This window comes from Leucopleurus acutus, assembly GCF_964270905.1.
Source record: "Leucopleurus acutus genome assembly, chromosome: X".
Classification (NCBI taxonomy): domain Eukaryota; kingdom Metazoa; phylum Chordata; class Mammalia; order Artiodactyla; family Delphinidae; genus Leucopleurus; species Leucopleurus acutus.
Genome location: NC_139148.1, coordinates 43,089,604 through 43,108,964, shown reverse-complemented (window position 1 = coordinate 43,108,964; position 19,361 = coordinate 43,089,604). Strand labels below are relative to the sequence as shown.

The 19,361-nt window shown below is 44.1% G+C and overlaps 1 protein-coding gene across 1 annotated transcript; it reads right to left on the bottom strand.

The window, feature by feature from the left end:
• Positions 1-14,684: 14,684 nt before the first annotated feature.
• Positions 14,685-16,001, bottom strand: USP27X (ubiquitin specific peptidase 27 X-linked; the record flags this gene model as incomplete). Its single annotated transcript, XM_082864711.1, has 1 exon — positions 14,685-16,001. One exon carries the CDS (start codon positions 15,999-16,001, stop codon positions 14,685-14,687), a length of 1,317 nt encoding a protein of 438 aa, XP_082720837.1.
• Positions 16,002-19,361: the final 3,360 nt, after the last annotated feature.

The following is a 19,361-nucleotide window of genomic DNA, read 5'->3' as shown; positions in this document are numbered from 1 at the left end:
GACTAAACATGCATTATCTCTTTGAACCTTCACAACAACTCTTTGAGAAATATTCTGTTATTATAATCTACATTTTAAATTTGAGGTACAATTCACAGGCTATAAAATTTACCCTTTTAAAGTGTACAATTTGGTGGGTTTTACTATATTCACAGGATTGTGTGCAACAATTACCATTATCTAATTCCAGAACATTTTCATCATCCCCAAAGGAAACCCTGCAACCACTAGCAGTTACTCCCACTCTCCCCTCCCCCAGCCCCCAGCAATCATTAATCTCTGTCTCTATGGATTTGCCTATTCTGTACATTTCACATAAATGGAATCATACAATAAGTGACCTTTTGTGTCTGGCTTCTTTCACTTAGCATAATGTTTTCAAGATTCACCCATGTTGTAACAGGTATTGGTACTTCATTCTTTTTATAGCTAAATAATATACTATTTTATAGATATACCACATTTTGTTTTTCCATTCATCAGTTTAGGGTCATTTGGCTTGTTTCTATATTTGGGCTATGAGGAATAATACTGCCTTGAACACTCATGTACAAGTTTTTGTATGAACATATGTTTTCACCTTTCTTGGGTATATTCCTAGGGGTGGAATTGCTGGGTCATATGATAACTCTGTGTTTAACTTTTTGAGGAACTGCCAAACTGTTTTCCAAGGAACTGCATCATTTTACATTCCCACCAGCAATGTATGAGGGTTCCAATTTCTCCACATCCTTGTCAACTCTTGTTATTGTCTTTTTTTTCTTGTCAAATCCTTTTTCTACATCTATTGAGAGAATCACCTGTTTTCCTTCATTCTATTAATAGGGTATATTACATTGATTGATTTTCATATGTCGACCCAACTTTGCATCATGGGATATATCCCACTTTGTCATGGTGTATAATCCTTTTTATATGATGCTGGACTTGGTCTACTAGTATTTTGTTGAGGATTTTCACATCTACTTTCATAAAGTATATTACTGGTCTATAGTTTTGTAATATTTTTGTCTGGCATTGGTATGAGTGTAATACAGACCTCATAGAATGAGTTGGGAAGTGTTCCATCCTCCTGTATTTTGGGGGAGAGTTATGAAGGATTGTTGTTAATTTTACTGTAAACACTTGGTAGAATTTACCAGCGAAACCATTTGCTCCTGGGCTTTTCTTTGAGTACTAACTGCTTCTTAAATTTTCAAATAAGCCCTCTATTTTTGGTCTCACCATCACCCCTAATTTCAGAGGTTCTTGGTGACATCAATTCCTGAGAGTTTTGAGAATTTCTTGGCATAAATTGGGTTGGCTCTCTATTTGCTCCACTGCCATTTTAGGATTCAGCTTTCATTGGGTCTGCTAAGTCAGTTGTCATTCATCCATCTGCTTTCTCTGGCTTCTTTCAAGACTTTCTCTGCCTTTGGTTTTCTGAAGTTTGAATATGCCTAGGTGTGGGGGTTTTTTGTGTTTTATTTTGTTTTGTTTGGTGTTCTCTGAGCTTCCTGGATCTGCAGTTTTGTGTATGTAAATAATTTTGGACCATTATTGCTTCAAATATTTCTTCTGTATATATATATATATATATATATATATATATATATATATATATATATATATATATTCTCTCTCCCTCTACAAACTCAGTTTTCAGCAATATGTCAAAATTACTAGTTAAGTAAGTGGTCTTACTGCTATGGCTTCCACTGGCTTCTATTCCAGGTAAGCACATCTTGGGTGCTGAATCTCTTTGGATCTGCCTGTCTCTCTAGATTTCAAGATGGTAGTTTGCCCTGTGACTTCAGTTCTCTGACGGTATAAGAAAATAATCTATTTTCAGTTCACCCAGCTTTCTTGTTGTAAGGATGGGAGTAATAACTTCTAAGCTTTTTACATATTGGAGCTGAAACCAAAGCTACTTTCTAGATCTTCCAACTTTATTGCTGTTATATACTCTCTCATTCTCCTTATCTTTGTGGATTTGTTGCTTTTTAAAATTCCTTTAGGGACTTCCCTGGTGGTCCAGTGGATAAGACTCCGCACTCCCAATGCAGGGGTCCCGGGTTTGATCCCTGGTTAAGGGACTAGATCCTGCATGCATGCCACAAGAGTCCACATGCTGCGACTAAGAAGCCCATGTGCAGCAACTAAAAGATCCTGCGTGCCGCAACTAAGACCCAGTGCAGCCAAAATAAATAAATACTAAATAAACAAACAAACAAATAAATAAAATTCCTTTACTATTAATTTAGTGGGGTCTTGGGAGAGAGGAAGAGCTAATGCGGGATTCAACCCTCCATCTTTAGCCAAATGTCTCAATAGATTTTTTAGTATTAACCCATCCTTGCATCCTTTGGACATGATATACCTTTTTCATATACATTGCTATACATTGCTAGTTTGCTAGCATTTTGGGGATTCTTGTGTCTAGGTTTCTAAGTGAAGTTGGTTATTATCCATAAAGATTATATATTTGTTGCACATAATGATGTGAAAGTATTCCGTCCTTTTATATTTCCTGGAACAGTTTCTATTAGGTAGACTTGATAGATCTCACCTTAGAAACATATTTTTTAATTTAGTTTAGGGGAGAGAAGATTTTTACTAACTATTGATTCAAATTTTTAAAATATTTATATAACTTTTAGGCTTTCTATTCTCCTTAAATAAGTTTTGCAAAGTTATATTTTTTTAGAAGATTGCTCGTTTCATCTACAATTTTACATTTATTGGTAGAAAGTTGTTTGTAGTATTTAAAAATTATTTTTAAAATCCATTGTACCTGTAATTTTGTCACTCCATTCTTTTTTTTAAATAAATTTATTCATGTATTTATGTTTGGCTGCATTGAGTCTTCATTGCTGCATGCAGGCTTTCTCTAGTTGTGGTGAGTGGGGGCTACTCTTTATTATTTCTTTTTTTTAACATCTTTATTAGAGTATAAATTGCTTTACAATGGCGTGTTAGTTTCTGCTGTATAACAAAGTGAATCAGCTATACATAAACATACATCCCCATATCTCCTCCCTCTTGCATCTCCCTCCCACCCTTTGTTGCGGTGCGCGGGCTTCTCATTGCAGTAGCTTCTCTTGTTGTGGAGCACAGGCTCTAGGTGCACGGGCTTCAGTAGTTGTGGCACGCAGGCTCAGTAGTTGTGGCTCACGCGCTCTAGAGCACAGGCTCAGTAGTTGTGGCGCACAGGCTTAGTTCCTCTGTGGCATGTGGGATCTTCCCGGACCAGGGCTCGAACCCGAGTCCCCTGCATTGGCAGATGGATTCTTAACCACTGCGCCACCAGGGAAGCCCCCTATTCATTCTTAATATTATTCACTTGTGCCTCTTGTTTTCTTGTTCAGTCTTGCTAGAGGTTTATCTTTTCTAAGAACCAGATTTGGGTTTTATTGATCTTCTCTATTGCTTTCTTGTTTTCTATTTCATTGATTTATGATCTTACATAGCTTATACCTTTGTTGTGCTTTCATTACATTTAATTTGTTGTCAGTTTTCTAACTTCCTGAATTAGATGATTAAGTCCTTAAAATTCAGCCTTCTTTCTAATAAAAAGTATTAAAGGCCATACAGTTCCCCCTAAGTTCTGCTTAAGCGGTCTCTCACAAGTTTTAATATCAATGTTATCATTCAGTTCTAAATACTTTCTAATTTACATTATGATTTTTCTTTAACCCATGAGCTAATTAAAAGTGTTTTTTAAACATTCCAAACAATTTTTAAAGCTTGTTGTTGTTGTTTATTTCTAATTAAGTTAGTTCAGGGAAAGTGATCTGGATGAAACCAATTCTGTGGTATTTATTGAGACTTACTTTATAGCCAAGAATGTGGTCAATATCCCAAGTGTGCTTGAAAACAAAGTGTATGTATTACCTCTTATGTGCATGGCAATGTATTTGTGAGTGTGTGTGTGTTTGTATATGTATATATATATATGTGTGTAATATATATTATTGTGTGTGTGTATATATATATATCCATCCATTAGATTGAACTTGATAATTGTACAGTTCAGATATATGTTCTTATTGGCTTTTTTGTCTGATTAATCTAACAGTCTCTAAGGAAGGTATGCTAAAATCTCCCACTATGATTATAGATTTGTCAGTTTATCCTCATAATTCTGACCATTTTTCCTTTATATATTTTGAAGCTATGTTACTAAATATATAAAATTTAGAATTTTTATATCTTCCTACTGAACTGTTTCTTTCATCATTACACAGTGATGCTCTCTATCACTAATAATGGTTTTGGTCTTATAATCTATTTTGTATGTTATAAACAGAGCTACGCCAGCTTTCTTTCATTTAGGATTTTCCTGAATATCTTTTTTCATTCCTTAATACTTCCAATCTGTGACCTTCTGTTTTAGATATGTCTCTTTTAAAGAGCACATGGCTAGATTTTTCAAAATCTAATCTGACACTATTAACTGGAGAATTTAATCCATGTGGATTATTGTTGTCTTGTATTATTGTATTTGGATTTGTTACCACCATTTTTATTTGCGCTTTCTATTTACCCTAGTTTTTCAGCACTTCTTTATGTTTCTTCTCCTTTCTTGCCTTCAATTTGATTGATGGGGTTTTTCCCGTTCAGTAGCTTGGAAGTTATATAGTTTTTGTTGTTGTTGTTTGTTTTTGTTTCTGTTTCTGGCCGTGTTGGGTCTTTGTTGCTGTGCGCGGGCCTTCTCTAGTTGCAGTGAGTGGGGGCTACTCTTCGTTACAGTGCGCAGTCTTCTCACCATGGTGGCTTCTCTTGTTGCAGAGCATGGGCTATAGGCACGCGGGCTTCAGTAGTTGTGGCATGTGGGCTTAGTTACTCCACGACATGTGGGATCTTCCCGGACCAGGGCTTGAACCCATGTCCCCTGCATTGGCAGACAGATTCTTAACCACTCCGCCACCAGGGAAGCCCTATATAGTCTTTAAAAAATTATTCCAGGGCTTCCCTGGTGGCGCAGTGGTTAAGAGTCCGCCTGCAAATGCAGGGGACACAGGTTCTTGCCCCGGTCCGGGAAGATCCCACATGTCATGGAGCGGCTGGGCCCGTGAGCCATGGCCGCTGAGCCTGTGCATCCGGAGCCTGTGCTCTGCAATGGGAGAGGCCACAACAGTGAGACTCCCACTTACCTCAAAAAAAAAAAAAGTAAAAAAAAGTTAAAAAAATTATTCCATTTTCTCCCTCCCTTAGTGTGTAAATTAGGAAATTATGCACTGCACTATGTTTCTATTTTTTTATGATTACCTCAGAAATAATGACATGCATAATTAACTTACAAAAGTCTAAAATGAAAAAAAATTCCTTTACCTTCCTTCCACATAATACAAGAGTTTAGAACATTTTAACTCCATTGACTGTCCCAACTCACATGCTTATTATTGTCTAGTATTTCAAGTCTAGACTACCAATGATTATTAATACCTCATATTTATTTACATTTGTCCACATGTTTACCATCATCTTTACTTTTCATTCTTTCATTCATCCCATATCTTCCATCTGGGATAATTTTCCTTCTACTTTTTACTCACAATACACTCCTTTGAATTTCCTTCAGTGAGTATCTGCTGGTGAGGAACTATCTCAATGTTTGTGTGAAAATGTCTTTATTTCACTCTCATTCTTTAAAAAAAATTTTGCTGAGCATAGAATACTAAGTTAACAATCAGCAAATTGAAGATCATTCCACTATCTTCTGATTGTTGAGACGTTAGCTGTCAGTCTAATGACTGTTCCTATGACATGATCTGTCATCTTTCTCTGACTTCATTTTCTCTCTCTTTGTTTTTTTGCAGAGTCTGGGTTAGACCTCTTTTTATTTATCCTACCTAGGATTTGTTGGGCTTCTTGAATGTGTGGGTTGATTTCTTTTATTAGGATGAGAAACATTCTCAGACATTATCTCTTCAAATATTGACTCTGCCCCATCAATATTCAAATTCCCTTTCTCTCACACTATAATCAGATGTGTGCTAGATTTTCTCATTGTATCCTCCACATCTCTTACTCTCTTTCCTGTATTTTCTATTTCATTTCGTCTCTCCATAAAGCATTCTTGATCATGTCTTCGGGTTTATCTTCTAATTCATTAATGCTCTCTTCACTTATGTCCACATTTCTGCCAGATACATTTACTGAGTTGGTATTTTTCACTTCTAGAAGTTATTTTTCATTTTTTCCCAATATGCGATATCACTTTTTATAGATTTCTCTTCCCTGTGGATATTTTCAAATTAACAATTTGTTTCTTTAAACATGTACGCATAGTTGTTTTAAAATATGGGTCTGGTAATTCCCTTATCTGAAATCTGTGTGAGTCTGTTTCTGTTATTTCTCATCCCTGCTGTTTCTAACTCAAGTTGCCTTGTTTCCTTGTATGCCAATTTTAGTCTGTTTTCTGGTCATTGTGCCTTTGAAAACTTATTTGTGGGGGTTCCCTGAGGCCTGGAATGGATAGATTCTCCTCCAGAGGCTTTGTATTTGTTTCTACTGAGTACTATGGAGTACTACCTGTCTGGAAGCCACTTAAATCCAAAGTAATAGCTTGAAGTTCCCTGGCTGATTCAGGCCATGGGTGATAGGGGTGCAAATCTGAGGACTGGAGTGTGGCCTCATTTTCTCAGGGATGACTTTTTTTTACCCACTCCCCCCTTTTAAAAAATTTTATAATCTATTTATTTATTTTTATTGAAATATAGTTGATTTACAATGTTGTGTTAGTTACAGCAAAGTGTACAGCAAAGTGATTCAGTTATACATCTATATATATATGTAATATATTCTCTTTTTAGATTCTTTTCCATTATAGGTTACTATGAGATATTGAGTATAGTTCCCTGTGCTATACAGTAGGCCCTTGTTGGTTATCTATTTTATATATAGTAGTGTATATATTTTAATCCCAAACTCCTAATTTATCCCTCCCCTTCCCCCTTTGATAACCGTAAGTTTGTTTCCTATGTCTGTGAGTCTATATCAGTTTTGTAAATCAGTTCATTTGCATCATTTTTTTTTAGATTCCACATATAAACTATATCATATGATATTTGTCTTTCTCTGTTTGGCTCACTTCACTTAGTATGATAATCTCTAGGTCATGTTGCTGCAAATGGCATCATTTCATTCTTTTTATGGCTGAATAATATTCCATTGTGTATATGTACTACATCTTCTTTATCCATTCCTCTGTTGATGGACATTTAGGTGCTTCCATGTCTTGGCTACTGTAAATAGTGTTGCTATGAACATTGGGGTGCATGTATCTTTTTGAATTAGAGTTTTCCCCAGATATATGCCCAGGAGTGGGATCACTGAATCATGTGGTAACTCTATTTTTAGTTTCTTAAGGAAACTCCGTACTGTTCTCCATCCCACTCCCCCTTTTTTAAAATTTTTTTTAATTTTTTTTTTTGCTGTACGCGGGCCTCTCACTGTCATGGCCTCTCCCGTTGTGGAGCACAGGCTCCGGACACGCAGGCTCAGCAGCCATGGCCCACGGGCCCAGCCGCTCCACGGCATGTGGGATCCTCCCGGACCAGGGCACGAACCCGTGTCCCCTGCATTGGCAGGCGGACTCTCAACCACTGCGCCACCAGGGAAGCCCCCCCACTCCCCTTTTTTATACCCTTTATTTTTAGCAAGAGAGCTCTGCTTGGTGCCTAGACAGCCTTTGGTACAGTTCTCTGGGACTGTTGGAAACAGGGGCAGATTTCATTCTGGTTGGCCCTTACACAGCTGATGTAGCTCTTTGGGGTCTCAGCTTAATGTGGAGAGGGTCTCCTATTAAACCCCTACCATGGGCTGGCCCTGAGCCTTAACTTCTCTCCCTCCAGCCCCGTATGGCCACTGGTTCAAAGCTCAGGTGGGCAATGTAGGCAAATGCCCTCAGAGCAAATTGGCTTTGGTGTGCCAATACTCTACTTAACCTGTCTGGTTACAAGCTTTCATCCAAAACTTGGCCTGAAAGTTTCCCTTTGTCCTCTCAGCTCTTCAGTGGTTTTGAAATTTTTTATCCAGTATATTTCATTACTTCAGTAGGAAAGTTGAATCAACCAAGGCTGCCATTGCCAGAAACTAGAAGTCCACACTCTTAAATGTTTAAACATTCATACTTGACTTAACAAGGTCCAAACGCAGGCAATATCCCTACTCTCCTCCCAAACAATACAAGAGCCTTAGAATGCTTTAAATGTTAATAGCCTCCTGCTGTTTTACAGGTTTTTGTGCTCTAGTGCCAGCTTTTTTATACCTCCATATGATTCAACATTATTGTTTTATGCACTTAATGCTTATTTAGATTGCTCCATGTTTACCAATTTTTGTTCACTGTTCCTTGCCTCCTATTCATTCCTCCTCTCCAATTTCAATTTCCTTCTTCCTGAAGTACATCTTTCAGTAGTTATTTTAGTTGTCTATTATTGCTGAACTTTCTTAGGTTTATTTTTTCTGAAAACGTCCTTATTCCACTCTCAAAAAAAAAAAAGAGTAGAAGTCCATCTCATCAGTATTTCTTCGGAGTACTAATTCTCCTCCTTGTGGCAACTGGTGACTCACCTTCATGGCATGTCATTTCTTTGCAAGTACAATCTTTTATTGTTTGTTTCTGAGTACATCTTGGGCAGATATTGTCTTTTTCTGTGGGATTCTATGTGCCCAGTATTGTAAAAATGTGTTTGCTTTTGCTGAGGTTCTAGAGGTTTGAATTGTTCTGCTCCAATTTCTGTTTTAATTTTTCAGCATGTGATTCCCATTATACACAGTAGGGTAAATTTAGACCCCATATCCACATATGACATAGGCCTGGGATTTTTATTTCTTCTTGTGGTTCCAGAGACAGCATAAGACTTTTCATGGCTTACTCTCCAAACCCCTTTTTAATGAACAGAGAAGCTACTAAAGGCTTTATCCAGAGGCTTTAATTACAGCTTCTCTGCCTCTGGTGGACCTGAGGCTGTGTTGCCAGTACCTGCATGAGCACTAGATTCGCAGCTCTGAGCCCCAGCCCCTACAGCCTGATATCTAGAACCAATACCACAAATAGGTTATTGCAGTGTCCGTTTACAATTACTAGACTGGCTTTTTCTTTTTTCTCTGGAGATTTTACCTTTTGTTTTTTTAAGCTCAGCTATAAGTTAAAATTTTTGTTACAGTTTATCTAGTGTTATTATGTGTTTGTAGTTGAGGGGGGCGCTATTCATGTCCTCTTAGTGTGCTATATTGCCAGAAGAAAATCATACTTTATACATATGATTTTGCACTGTAGTTATACTTAAGCATTTTCTCTTATCACATCCATCCTCATAAATATGCACTTCTCTGAGTTCCAAGGAAATTAAGTCCCCCTCAGGACCATGTAGATTAAGGGTACATATGAGGCCAGGTCTCTGTAGCATGTTGGATCATTCTCTGGATATACCACCTATGTAGTTTAAATACATCACTCCCCTGGGGTCTAAAGTTCCTTAGCAGAGTGATTTTCAACTTCACAAAATTTTAGTAGCAGAACTCTTTCTTCAGATATTACTTGGAACCCCCAAATATAAAATCAGTAACTCCCTCTTATTGATTTTATATTTCAGAGTTCCTGATTCTCACCAATTTGCCCCTCCTCTAGCTCCCCAAGGTGTTCTCCAGGGCCACGTTCATAGATTCCTTGGGCACCAAGTACCACAGTGTGAAAAGAAATTGAATGTGGTCCTCAGAGTGTGGTCCCAGAGCCAGAAACATGAGCATCAACTGGAAATGTGTTTGAAATGCAAATTCTCAATGCTGCCCCCATCCCAGGACTACTGAAATCAGAAACTCTGGGGGTGGGACCCAGCAATCTGCATGTTAACAAGCCCTCTAGGTGATTCTGACGTACGTTTAAGTTTGAGGCCTCACTAGAATAGAGTAGCCTATTCAGGAGCTATTGGAACAGGGTTGGAGTATTTGCCCAAAATTAACATTTCTGGGTGCCTAAATAAGCCCAAACTTATCTGGCAGGCTGTTTTCCATCCACTGTTTTCTTGTACATGAAGGTGATTAAAGACCCTCTCAAGGTCCAACTTTGCAATGGCCTGGGTCCCTTTGAATTGGTTCAATAAGTGAGAAATTACTAGGAAGAGTAGGAAACCCTTACTTTTAGTTCATTAGGCAGAAATAATGACACTCTACATAATTTTTCTTGACAACAAGACTTCAGATCGGAAGCTCATAAAATAATGTTGAGCAAAAGAAGCCAGACACAAAAGTATACATACTGAACAGTTCCTTTTATAGATGGCACTTTAAAGGCAACACTGATCTACAGTGAAAAAAGTCAGAATAGGGATTGCCCTTCGGGGTTATTGACTATAAGGAAGCAGAAAGGGGGCCTGACTTATGGGTAATGTTCTATTTCTTGATCTGAGTGCTGTTTACAGAGGTGTGTTCATTTTGTAGAAATTCATGAAGTTGTACCCTGATGATATGTGTATTTCCTGTATATTTGATATGCTTCAATGCAAGAGTTTAAAAGTAGCATTAGGTCACCTGCAGGGGAAGGTCAGTGTGTAAATGACACACTACTGTGGGTGCTCGGATACATACTCTCAGAGGACCAGGGCCTTTGCTTCTGGGTGTGAAATACACATTTGGTGCAAACATAGGTTCCTGGCACCAGGTCTATTGCGTTATGACAATGAGTAGTATGGGGTCCATTTTTGTTTGTTTGTTTGTTTGTAATTTATCTTTATTTTTATAGCGGAGTAAAGCTGATTTACAATGCTGTGTCTTTCTGGTGTACATCCACTTGATTCACTTACAGAGAGACATATATATATTCTTTTCCATATTCTTACCAGTCTTATATATTCTCTTACAGTGATTACAGTGTGTTGAGTCGAATTCTATGTGCTATACAGTGCTTTTTCTTGATTGGAAAAGACCTCTTGGTTGATGGCATCCCTGATCAGGATTCCCTGTGGATGGGGAAGAAGTGAGGCAGTTACCAAATGTGAACTATAGGCCAGAGTAAGTTTTAGCACCTGGCTACTCCAGGAAATGGGAAGTGATAGGGTTCTGGATTTCCAAATCCAATTGGAAATTGGATTTCCAATTTCTTAGGCCAAGAAACTGTGGGAAGCATGTGTAGTGGGTAAAAGGTAAGTACCCCATTGTTTGGTCCCTCATCCTGAGCTCTATGGGTGGATAAGGCCCCCAATTGTGAGCACCCATCTTTTGCCTGTACCCTTCTGGGCCCAGATCATAAACCTACATATGAACTGGGTTTCCCTGGCTTTATCAGCTTGTGGAAGTAGAGAGTCTCAGTTAAAGAATTAGCTTAAATTTCACCAGCTCTTGCCCACATCTGCTCACACAGGAATTCCAGCCCCCATGTAAAATAGCCCAATTGTGTCTGAAAGTCCCCAGTATGTCACAAACCAATCTGTTTTGGGCATCTCCCATGTTCTTCCTCACTTATTCTGGGCCCCATTTTTATGTGCTTTGCCCATGAAGCTCCTTCAGGAGTATTTATGCCCTCCCTGCCACCCCACTGCTGCTGTGCCCACCATGGGAATATTGATGAAGGTGCCAAGGGTGCTACCTCCTGATCCCCCTAAAGGCCCCAACCATGGAGGTGCCCGCCCATGTACAAGACATGCTCAAACATGCCTGAATGGCATTTGAGCTCAAGGTACCACATACCTGCCAAATACATGATGCCCTGGTTCCCACAGTGATGTGATCTGAAAGCAGGCCCTGCTGCTGTTACACTCCATGGCTCAATTTGGGGGTTGGTGATGGGTAGGGGCATAGGGCTGGGCTTGAATGGCTCCCCTGTTGCTGAGGGACAATGGTGTTTTCCAGACAGAGGTGAATGCTTCAATCAGGAACTGCCAGGTACAGCTGCTCCCTCTGGTGGAGACAGGGAGATCAGCTTCAGCAGTCTCGCGCCATTCATATCTCTTAGAACTATTCCTGAGTACAGGATATTTAAAAGACAGTTTCTGTATCAGACAAACCCAAAATGAAGAATATTCTATTAAAAATGCTAATGCCATACAAGATGCAGAAAGGCTGTGAAAATATTCCTGATTAAAGGAGGCTAAAGAGACATGACAGCTAAAAGCAATACCTCATCCTGGACCAGATCCTGTGATGAAGAGGAAAAATGCTATTAAGGACATTATTGGGTCACCAGACAAAACTGGAGTACAAATGGTAAACAATAGTATTATACCAATGTTTAACTTACTGAAGCTGTTAACTATACTGTGATGTAGGGAACATGCCTATTCTTAGGAAGTGCACACTGAGGTACTCGGGCATAAAGGGCCATGATGTTATCTGTCCTCAGTCGGTCCAAACACACACACACACACACACACACACACACACACACACGGGAGTGCATACATGCAAACGATAAAGCAAATGGGGTAAAATGTTAGCAATAGGTAAATCTGTTCTTTATACTATTTGGTTTTTTTGAAACTTTCCTGTAAGTTTGAAATTATTTCCAAATGAAAACGTTTTACAAATGTAAAAGACAGCATCTGTGCAAGCAGTCAGGATCTGGTGGCACATGCCCGACTGAACTCTTCCTGTGGCAGAGATGAGGAAGGAGGACATGGCGGTCTTCCCAGGCAGGGCTCCTGCACATCCCAAAGGGGAGTCAGATACCTGCATGAAGGTGCCAAGTGGCACCTGAGGCCACTTACCTCTTGCTCTCCCCCAGCCTACAAGATATCAAAAATAACACTTTTTACATTTTCTCCTGAGGATTATGAGCCTTGGGGTGGGGGGATGATGAAAATTTGGTTATGAAAGGAAGGTGATTCGGTTAATTCATCCATCTGGAAAATGTTTCAAATACTATGTGCCAGGGTCTGTGCTAGGGGCTGAGGACATAGCCCGGGGTACAAGAGGGGACAAAACCCCTGTCCTAAAAATGCCTATGAGCTAGCGGGGCATGCATCCACAACCACACAAATAAATATACATTTCCAAATGAGCTGACCATGAAGTAGACTTGGGGAGCCCTGGGGGAGCCCAGCCTCTTACCAGAGCCAGTGAATCCAAGCCCCATGGGTCTGAAACATTCAGTTCCCCTCCTCCCCCTCAGGATTTTCTAGGTACTAGGTCCTTTTGTATCTGATGCTGAGGAGAAAAGAAGGAACCACCACCAGTGCTTAACCCATCCTGGGCACATCCCATCTGTTTGAGCTTAGCCCTCCACAGGCCACTCTGCCCTCCGTGAGAATCAAGAGAGGAGGCCAACATGCCACTCCCCCACTACCTCTGGGCTGATGGACCAGTGAGCTTTGGAAAACAGTCTTTCTCCTGATCTATGCCTGTAGGTGAACATAGCTATGCCCATAATGCTTTTGGAGGGCAAAGACCACCAACACCCTCACGTGGAAGCCTGTCAGTCTACTGGCCCTGAGTCCCATCACTGGGGTGCTGAGTCATGATAACAACATGACAGTTTTCCAAATGGACAGAATAATGACTTTGGGGGGACAGCTGTGGTTCTGCCCCCAGTCCCAGGTGTGGAACCGACTGGGATGCCCTGTACACAGGGAAAATAGTGGGATCCACTGCCTTGGGGCTCCAAGTAGACAGTACTAGGGAGGGAGTTATAAGAGTGTGTGTGTGTGTGTGTGTGTGTGTGTGTGTGTGTGTGTGTGTGTGTGTGACTACATGTGACACAATGTGTGTCCCTTCTGTCCATGGGTCTCAGGTAGGGCTGACCCTCACCTCTAATGCATTCTGGTCCTGGTGCAAAGAAGTTTCAGATCCAACGAACACTTACTGAGCCCCTACAAAGTTCCAAGCCTTTTTACTTTATACTTTGACACATTTTATATCCTTTAATCTTTAACAGTAACCCTTTAAGGTAGGAATTATCTGCATTGTACAGATGAGAAAACAATCGCAAAGAGGTTCATTGATTTGCTCAAGTATATCATACAGCTTTAAAAAAAAAAAACACTCACACACTATACTCTTAGCTGAGGCCTGTCTGTGTTGGTTGCTTATCTTACAGTGTCTCTTGTCTTCTCTACCTTTGGAGCAATTGCTCCCCTTATACAAAAGCCCCCTTCTTTCTTGTTTCACAGGCCCATGTGGGCTTTTCTTTGTTTAATACTGCATTTAATAGCACAAAAAATCACGAATACAAAGAAACTGGCAAAGGTGTTTGTCAATGAGATATCCCTGCCTCCTCCACTTTTCCGCTTTCATACCCATATATGTAATGGGCTACATTTGTATGAACTTTTCCTTTTTCCCCCCAGACATATAACTGTTATGTGATTGGTCAGTTGAAGCTGAAACACCCATGGAGAAAGATGTTTTATGGTTACAAGGGCACACACCCCCCCCCACACCACCCCCCTCCCACCCCACACTTTCCCACACAATCTTTTGGAGGAATATAGGATATGTACCAGTGTCAGGATTTCCCTGCTCCTGCCTTCCCCACCCAGAGCATCCTGCCATTTAATCTTCCTTTAAATGACTGCTTAGACTAGAGCCTCTTCTCCCACCCCTTCTATTTCTCTTCCAATCAGGACCTTTTAGACACTGGGAACTGTTCAATTCTTACTCTGTCAGGCCCGTGGGCCATGCAAGTAGGTCCTTTAAATCTCAATGCCAGTTGTAGTATGGGTGCTGTCATCTTCCATTACAGGTAGGTAGGTCTGTGTGTCACTTCAGTAGGCTTGTGTATTCACTTCTTTCACTTTTTCTGACTCATGTTCCAGGACCTGTTTGTGATAGAACAGTAAATACCCTTCACTGTCCAGAACGTCCTTAATACTGGCCTTGGTGATGACGGCATCATCACACTTGAACCACTGGTCCTTGTGGTGCCGGATGAAGCTGGTGTAGTGGCCACTCTCCAAGGTTCCTTGGTGATTAACCACAGCAAACAAGGAATACTTATTCTCGTCGTTTCCACTATTGGTTGGCAGCTGCAACTGTCCATTCATCCTGCTCTCTTTACTCGAGGCCATGAATGGTGTCATATCCAGCTCCAGAGGAAAGGATATGTATGTAGTGATCTTGCGCCTCTGTTTGGCTGAGTGTTCAAACCGTTTGAAATGAAAACAGGCAACGACAGGTAATTTATTCATTGTGAGCTGTTTGGTAGATTCCTGGTAGCTTTGGCAACTACCGCACTTGATTTTGGCACTGCTTCCTAAGTGCTCTGGCCTCGTAAACCTTCGCAGGCAGTCCGTGAGGGTGGTGATTCCTGGTATGTGGCTTTCCCCATTCACACTGCTCTCCCTCCCTGGGCTCATAGGCCAGAAGGAGGTGCAAGAGCCAGGCAAGTCCAAACTGATGTCCCAGCATGGGTCTATCGTGGTGGAGACACCATGGCAGGCTTGACAGGTAACATCAGATTGCAGGCCACCTGTGAAGATTTGGTCAATGATGCAGTTACAGTGGTTGGGATTGTTGGCTGCCTTCCCGGCATCATCACCTTTGCAGTGCCTGTGCAGGACATCTAATGCTGCGATGAGGAACTCATGGGCATCCTGTTGCCTGTACCCTGCTAAATGCCGTGCGTGTATCCACACCAGGTGCAGTAATTTATAGGGAACGTGAGGAGATGGATTTCCAGAATACAACTCCCGAAAAAGCGAAGACATCTCACAGACCAGACACAACTCGGGACTTGGCATTTCACATCTGTGCCTGTCGGAGAGGAAGAAATCTCTCAGGATCGGAGTGTGGGTAAGGGCCTGGACAATGCAGTTCATAAAGCACGTGTTGCCAAGATTGATTAGTCCTCTTAAACCGATGGTAAAGCTGGAGGTAATTCTTCTTCTCCTTGGGTTGTGGCCCAGCAGTTCTAACTCGGGTTTGGTTGTCTCCCAGGTTGGATATTTCTCACTGAGGCCTGGCATTGAACACTGCTGGTGAGAAACCTCGGTTGAGGTGGAAGCTTGTAATTTCAAAGCTTCCCCTTGCTCTTCTTTGGCAATTTGCTCAATGTCTTTGTCATATACATAATCCTTACACATAAAGCAGTATATACCTCCGTAATAAAGGTCTACAGCTAAGTTGTGTTGTTTTGTCTCGGCGTGCTCATGAATGTGTTTCTCTGTGAAGCAGCCAAAGAAGACACAGGAAAGGCAAGAGTGGAGTCTGTTCAAATGGGTGCCGCACACATGGCAGATGCACGACTTTGCCTTGCTTTTCCTGGTCTCTGGGGTTCCACACCAGACGAAGCACTGGTAGATCACCCGCAGTTCCTGCCTCCAGTTCTCTCCCACCTTAAAGCTGTTCACGTGGGAACAGCCTGGTGGACCCACAGCGAAATCCACATCCAGGCATCCGCCCCCAGGGCCGCGCCGGGGCCGGGGCCGGGGCGGGGGCCGTGGCCTAGGCTGCGGCGGGGTACGGAGCCGGGTCTGCGGCCGCGGCCGGGGTCGGCGGCGGGGGGCACGGCTGCGCCGCGGGGAGGGATCGGGGGGCCGCGGGGGGTCGGAGGGAAGGGTGGGGAGAGGAACCTCGTCGCTGCCGCCGCCACCGCCGCTCCGCGCCGGGTTCTCATCCTCTGGCTCCTGCTTCGGTTCCCCCTTTGGCCCCTGCTCCGCCTCCCGTGCCGGCTCGGGTTCGGGTTCGGGCTCCAGCTTGAGCTCTACCCGGCGGCCCGGACCCTCCGCCGTCTCCACCTTCCCGGCAGCGTCCACCTTCCCTGCCGTCTCCACCTTCTCGGTGGCGTCCACCTTCCCCGCCGCCTCCACCTTCCCCGCCGCCTCCACCTTCCCCTCCACCTTCGCCTCCGCCTCCACCTTCCTCTCCGCCTTCTCCGCCGTCTCCGCCGTCTCCGCCTCCTCTGCTCCTCCGCCTCCACTGGCGGCGGCTCCTCCCCCTGCTCGCAGGGATCGGGCGGCCACTGGGCGTGGTGGCGCGGGGGCCACGCAGACCTGGGGTGTCCCCCGCCCGGCCTGAGGGAGCGCGGTGGCTGTGGCAGCTGGAACCAAAAGGGACTTTCACTGAAGGAGGCGGCGGCGGAAGCAGGCGACGCCCCCGGGAATCCTCCCGCCGTAGCCCTCTAGCGGAGGCCGCTCGGCAGCCAGGCCCCGTTTCCTTTAATTCAATATTTCCCAAACTTGCTTGTTCACGAGAATCACGTGGGGAGCGTGTTAAAATTACAGATTCCTTGGCTCCACCCGCAGCCCCACTGAATCAGAGTCTCGAAGGGACGTGCTCCGGAACCTGTATCTTTAACTAGGGCCCGAGAGGATTCTTATGATCAGGCAAGTTTGGGAAACACAGCTCTAATTCATTGAGGCTGGCGGGAAGGGGGGCGGGGACCGCGCAGTCTCTTTAAGGCGCTTCCAGTTCTCGGCTCCAATCGCTGCTCTGACCCCCTTCATCGTCTCCTCCCCTCTCCTCGTCCTTCCCTTCATCCATGTATCCTCCCCCAGCCCTGCGGGGCCAGGGACGGAAGGGTAGCCAAGTCCAGAAACGCCCCTGGGGCTGGGCAATGGGCCCCCAGAGGCCGGGTCCTGAGGAGCGCTGGCAGAAGCTGTGATAGGCCATCATCTTTGAGACTGAGCGTGTCCCCATCCCTGTCCCAGGCTCTCCGCCCACCCTAGGTTCTGCTCTGCCCCATAAGGATGAAGCCCCAGCTCCATTCTGGGACAGGCCTGGACCCCAGATCCAGAGGGGTAGAGCTCCCAAGGCCACCGGGCCCGAAGAGGCATGTCCCACGCCCATCTTATTGGTGCTCTGCACAGTCTGTGCCTGCTCCTCGCCTCCTCTTCACCTTTTCCTCGGGCTCCCAAGGCCAAGGGTGGGCTGAGGGTTTGGCAGCCAGCCTTTTGGCCCAGCAGACGCTGAGCCGCCCCGGGAGCAGTGGGAGGAACAAGGCACAACAAGGCCATGCCTGCTGCTGGCATCTCCCCTACAGCTGAGAGAGGGGCCTGAACTACAGGACACTGTCCCAAGACCCTCAAGCCGTAGCAGAGACCCGGGTCGGGCAGCAGGTGGGAGGGGCGGGGAAGCAGCTTCCATCTGTGGAGCTACCGGTGGGGGGAGTGGGCGGCCACGCGTCTGGGAAGCGCTGCTGCGCTGAGAGCTGCTGGCAGTGGGCAGCAGCACCAAGGGGCCCACGAAGACTGAGCCCAGGACAAGCGGCTTAGGTCTTGGGCAGCTGGGGGATGTTGGGAAGCGACCGCAGGTGCTGGTCCCGGGGAGTGCAGCCCAGGGCAGGCGTCAGCACAAGGCTCAGGAGAAGCAGATAGCCCATGCTCGAGAGTCAGGGAGACTGTTCCAGGAAGAGTCTGGCCCCTGAGTCCTGGTGAAAGCCGGCCTTGGCCCAGTACACACTGCACTGCCCGGCCCGGCCCGTGGGGCTGTGCTGCCTGATTACATTGTGGCAGAGTTCTCCCTGGTTAGCGCTGGATATCACCCCTCCACCTGGCCCCTTCCTCCAGGTAGGGGGATGTGCCTATGCCTCCTGGGGTCATCAGCAGGAGGTGGTTGTCAGGAATCAGGAGCCCCTAAGGAGGATAGGATGCTGGTTCCCATACACCTGAGGTCCCCAGAGCTGCCCTGGTGCCTCCCCTTTCAGCATCCTTCCAATAAATGCCTGCCCTTTTTGGCCTGCAACAAGAGGAACTGCAACTAGAGCACCCACTGAAGGAATCCTGCTCCTGCAAGGGTGGGGGCGGGGAAGCACAGGAGATACTCTCATCCCACCTCCACAGAGTAACAGACGTCAAAGAGACCTAAACATCTCAGTGCACCCAAGGCTATCTGCCACTGAAGACTAACCATGGCAACCTGACTGCTTTACGGATCATCTTCCTGCAGAAGCCCCCACGTCCAGCATGTTCTGGAATGGAAGGGGGCGACTCTGCCATCATTCACTCACTCGACAAATGTCTATTCAGCTCCAACCCAGACCAGGTGTTGTACTAGGAGCTGTACCAAACACACTTGCTCCAGGGCCAGAATCAGGGCTGGGTTCCCCAAAAGGCAGACTGAGGAAGTGTCTAGGTCACCAGCAGAGAAGAGACACCAAAAACAAAAGAATCAAGAAAAGAATATCAGAAACAGTTTGACATTCAATTTTTTTTAAACAGTCCTCATGGGAAAAGTCAGAATTTTATTGTACTTCCTTACATTCCTTTCCTGATTGCATGTTGCTTTTGCTCTGAATCACATGCGGGGGCGGGTGGGGGGGTCAGCATAATCCTTTCGATGCTTCGTGCTTGTATGGGTCTGGATTCAGTCCTGGGCGAATGCCACCATTTCTGCCTCACAAAGACCTGACTGAAGGCTAGCCAGAGGGACTGACCTAGGAAGAGACCCCCCTCCTCATTACAGCTGCCATGCCTAGGGTTGAATACAACTCTGGCCACAAGGTG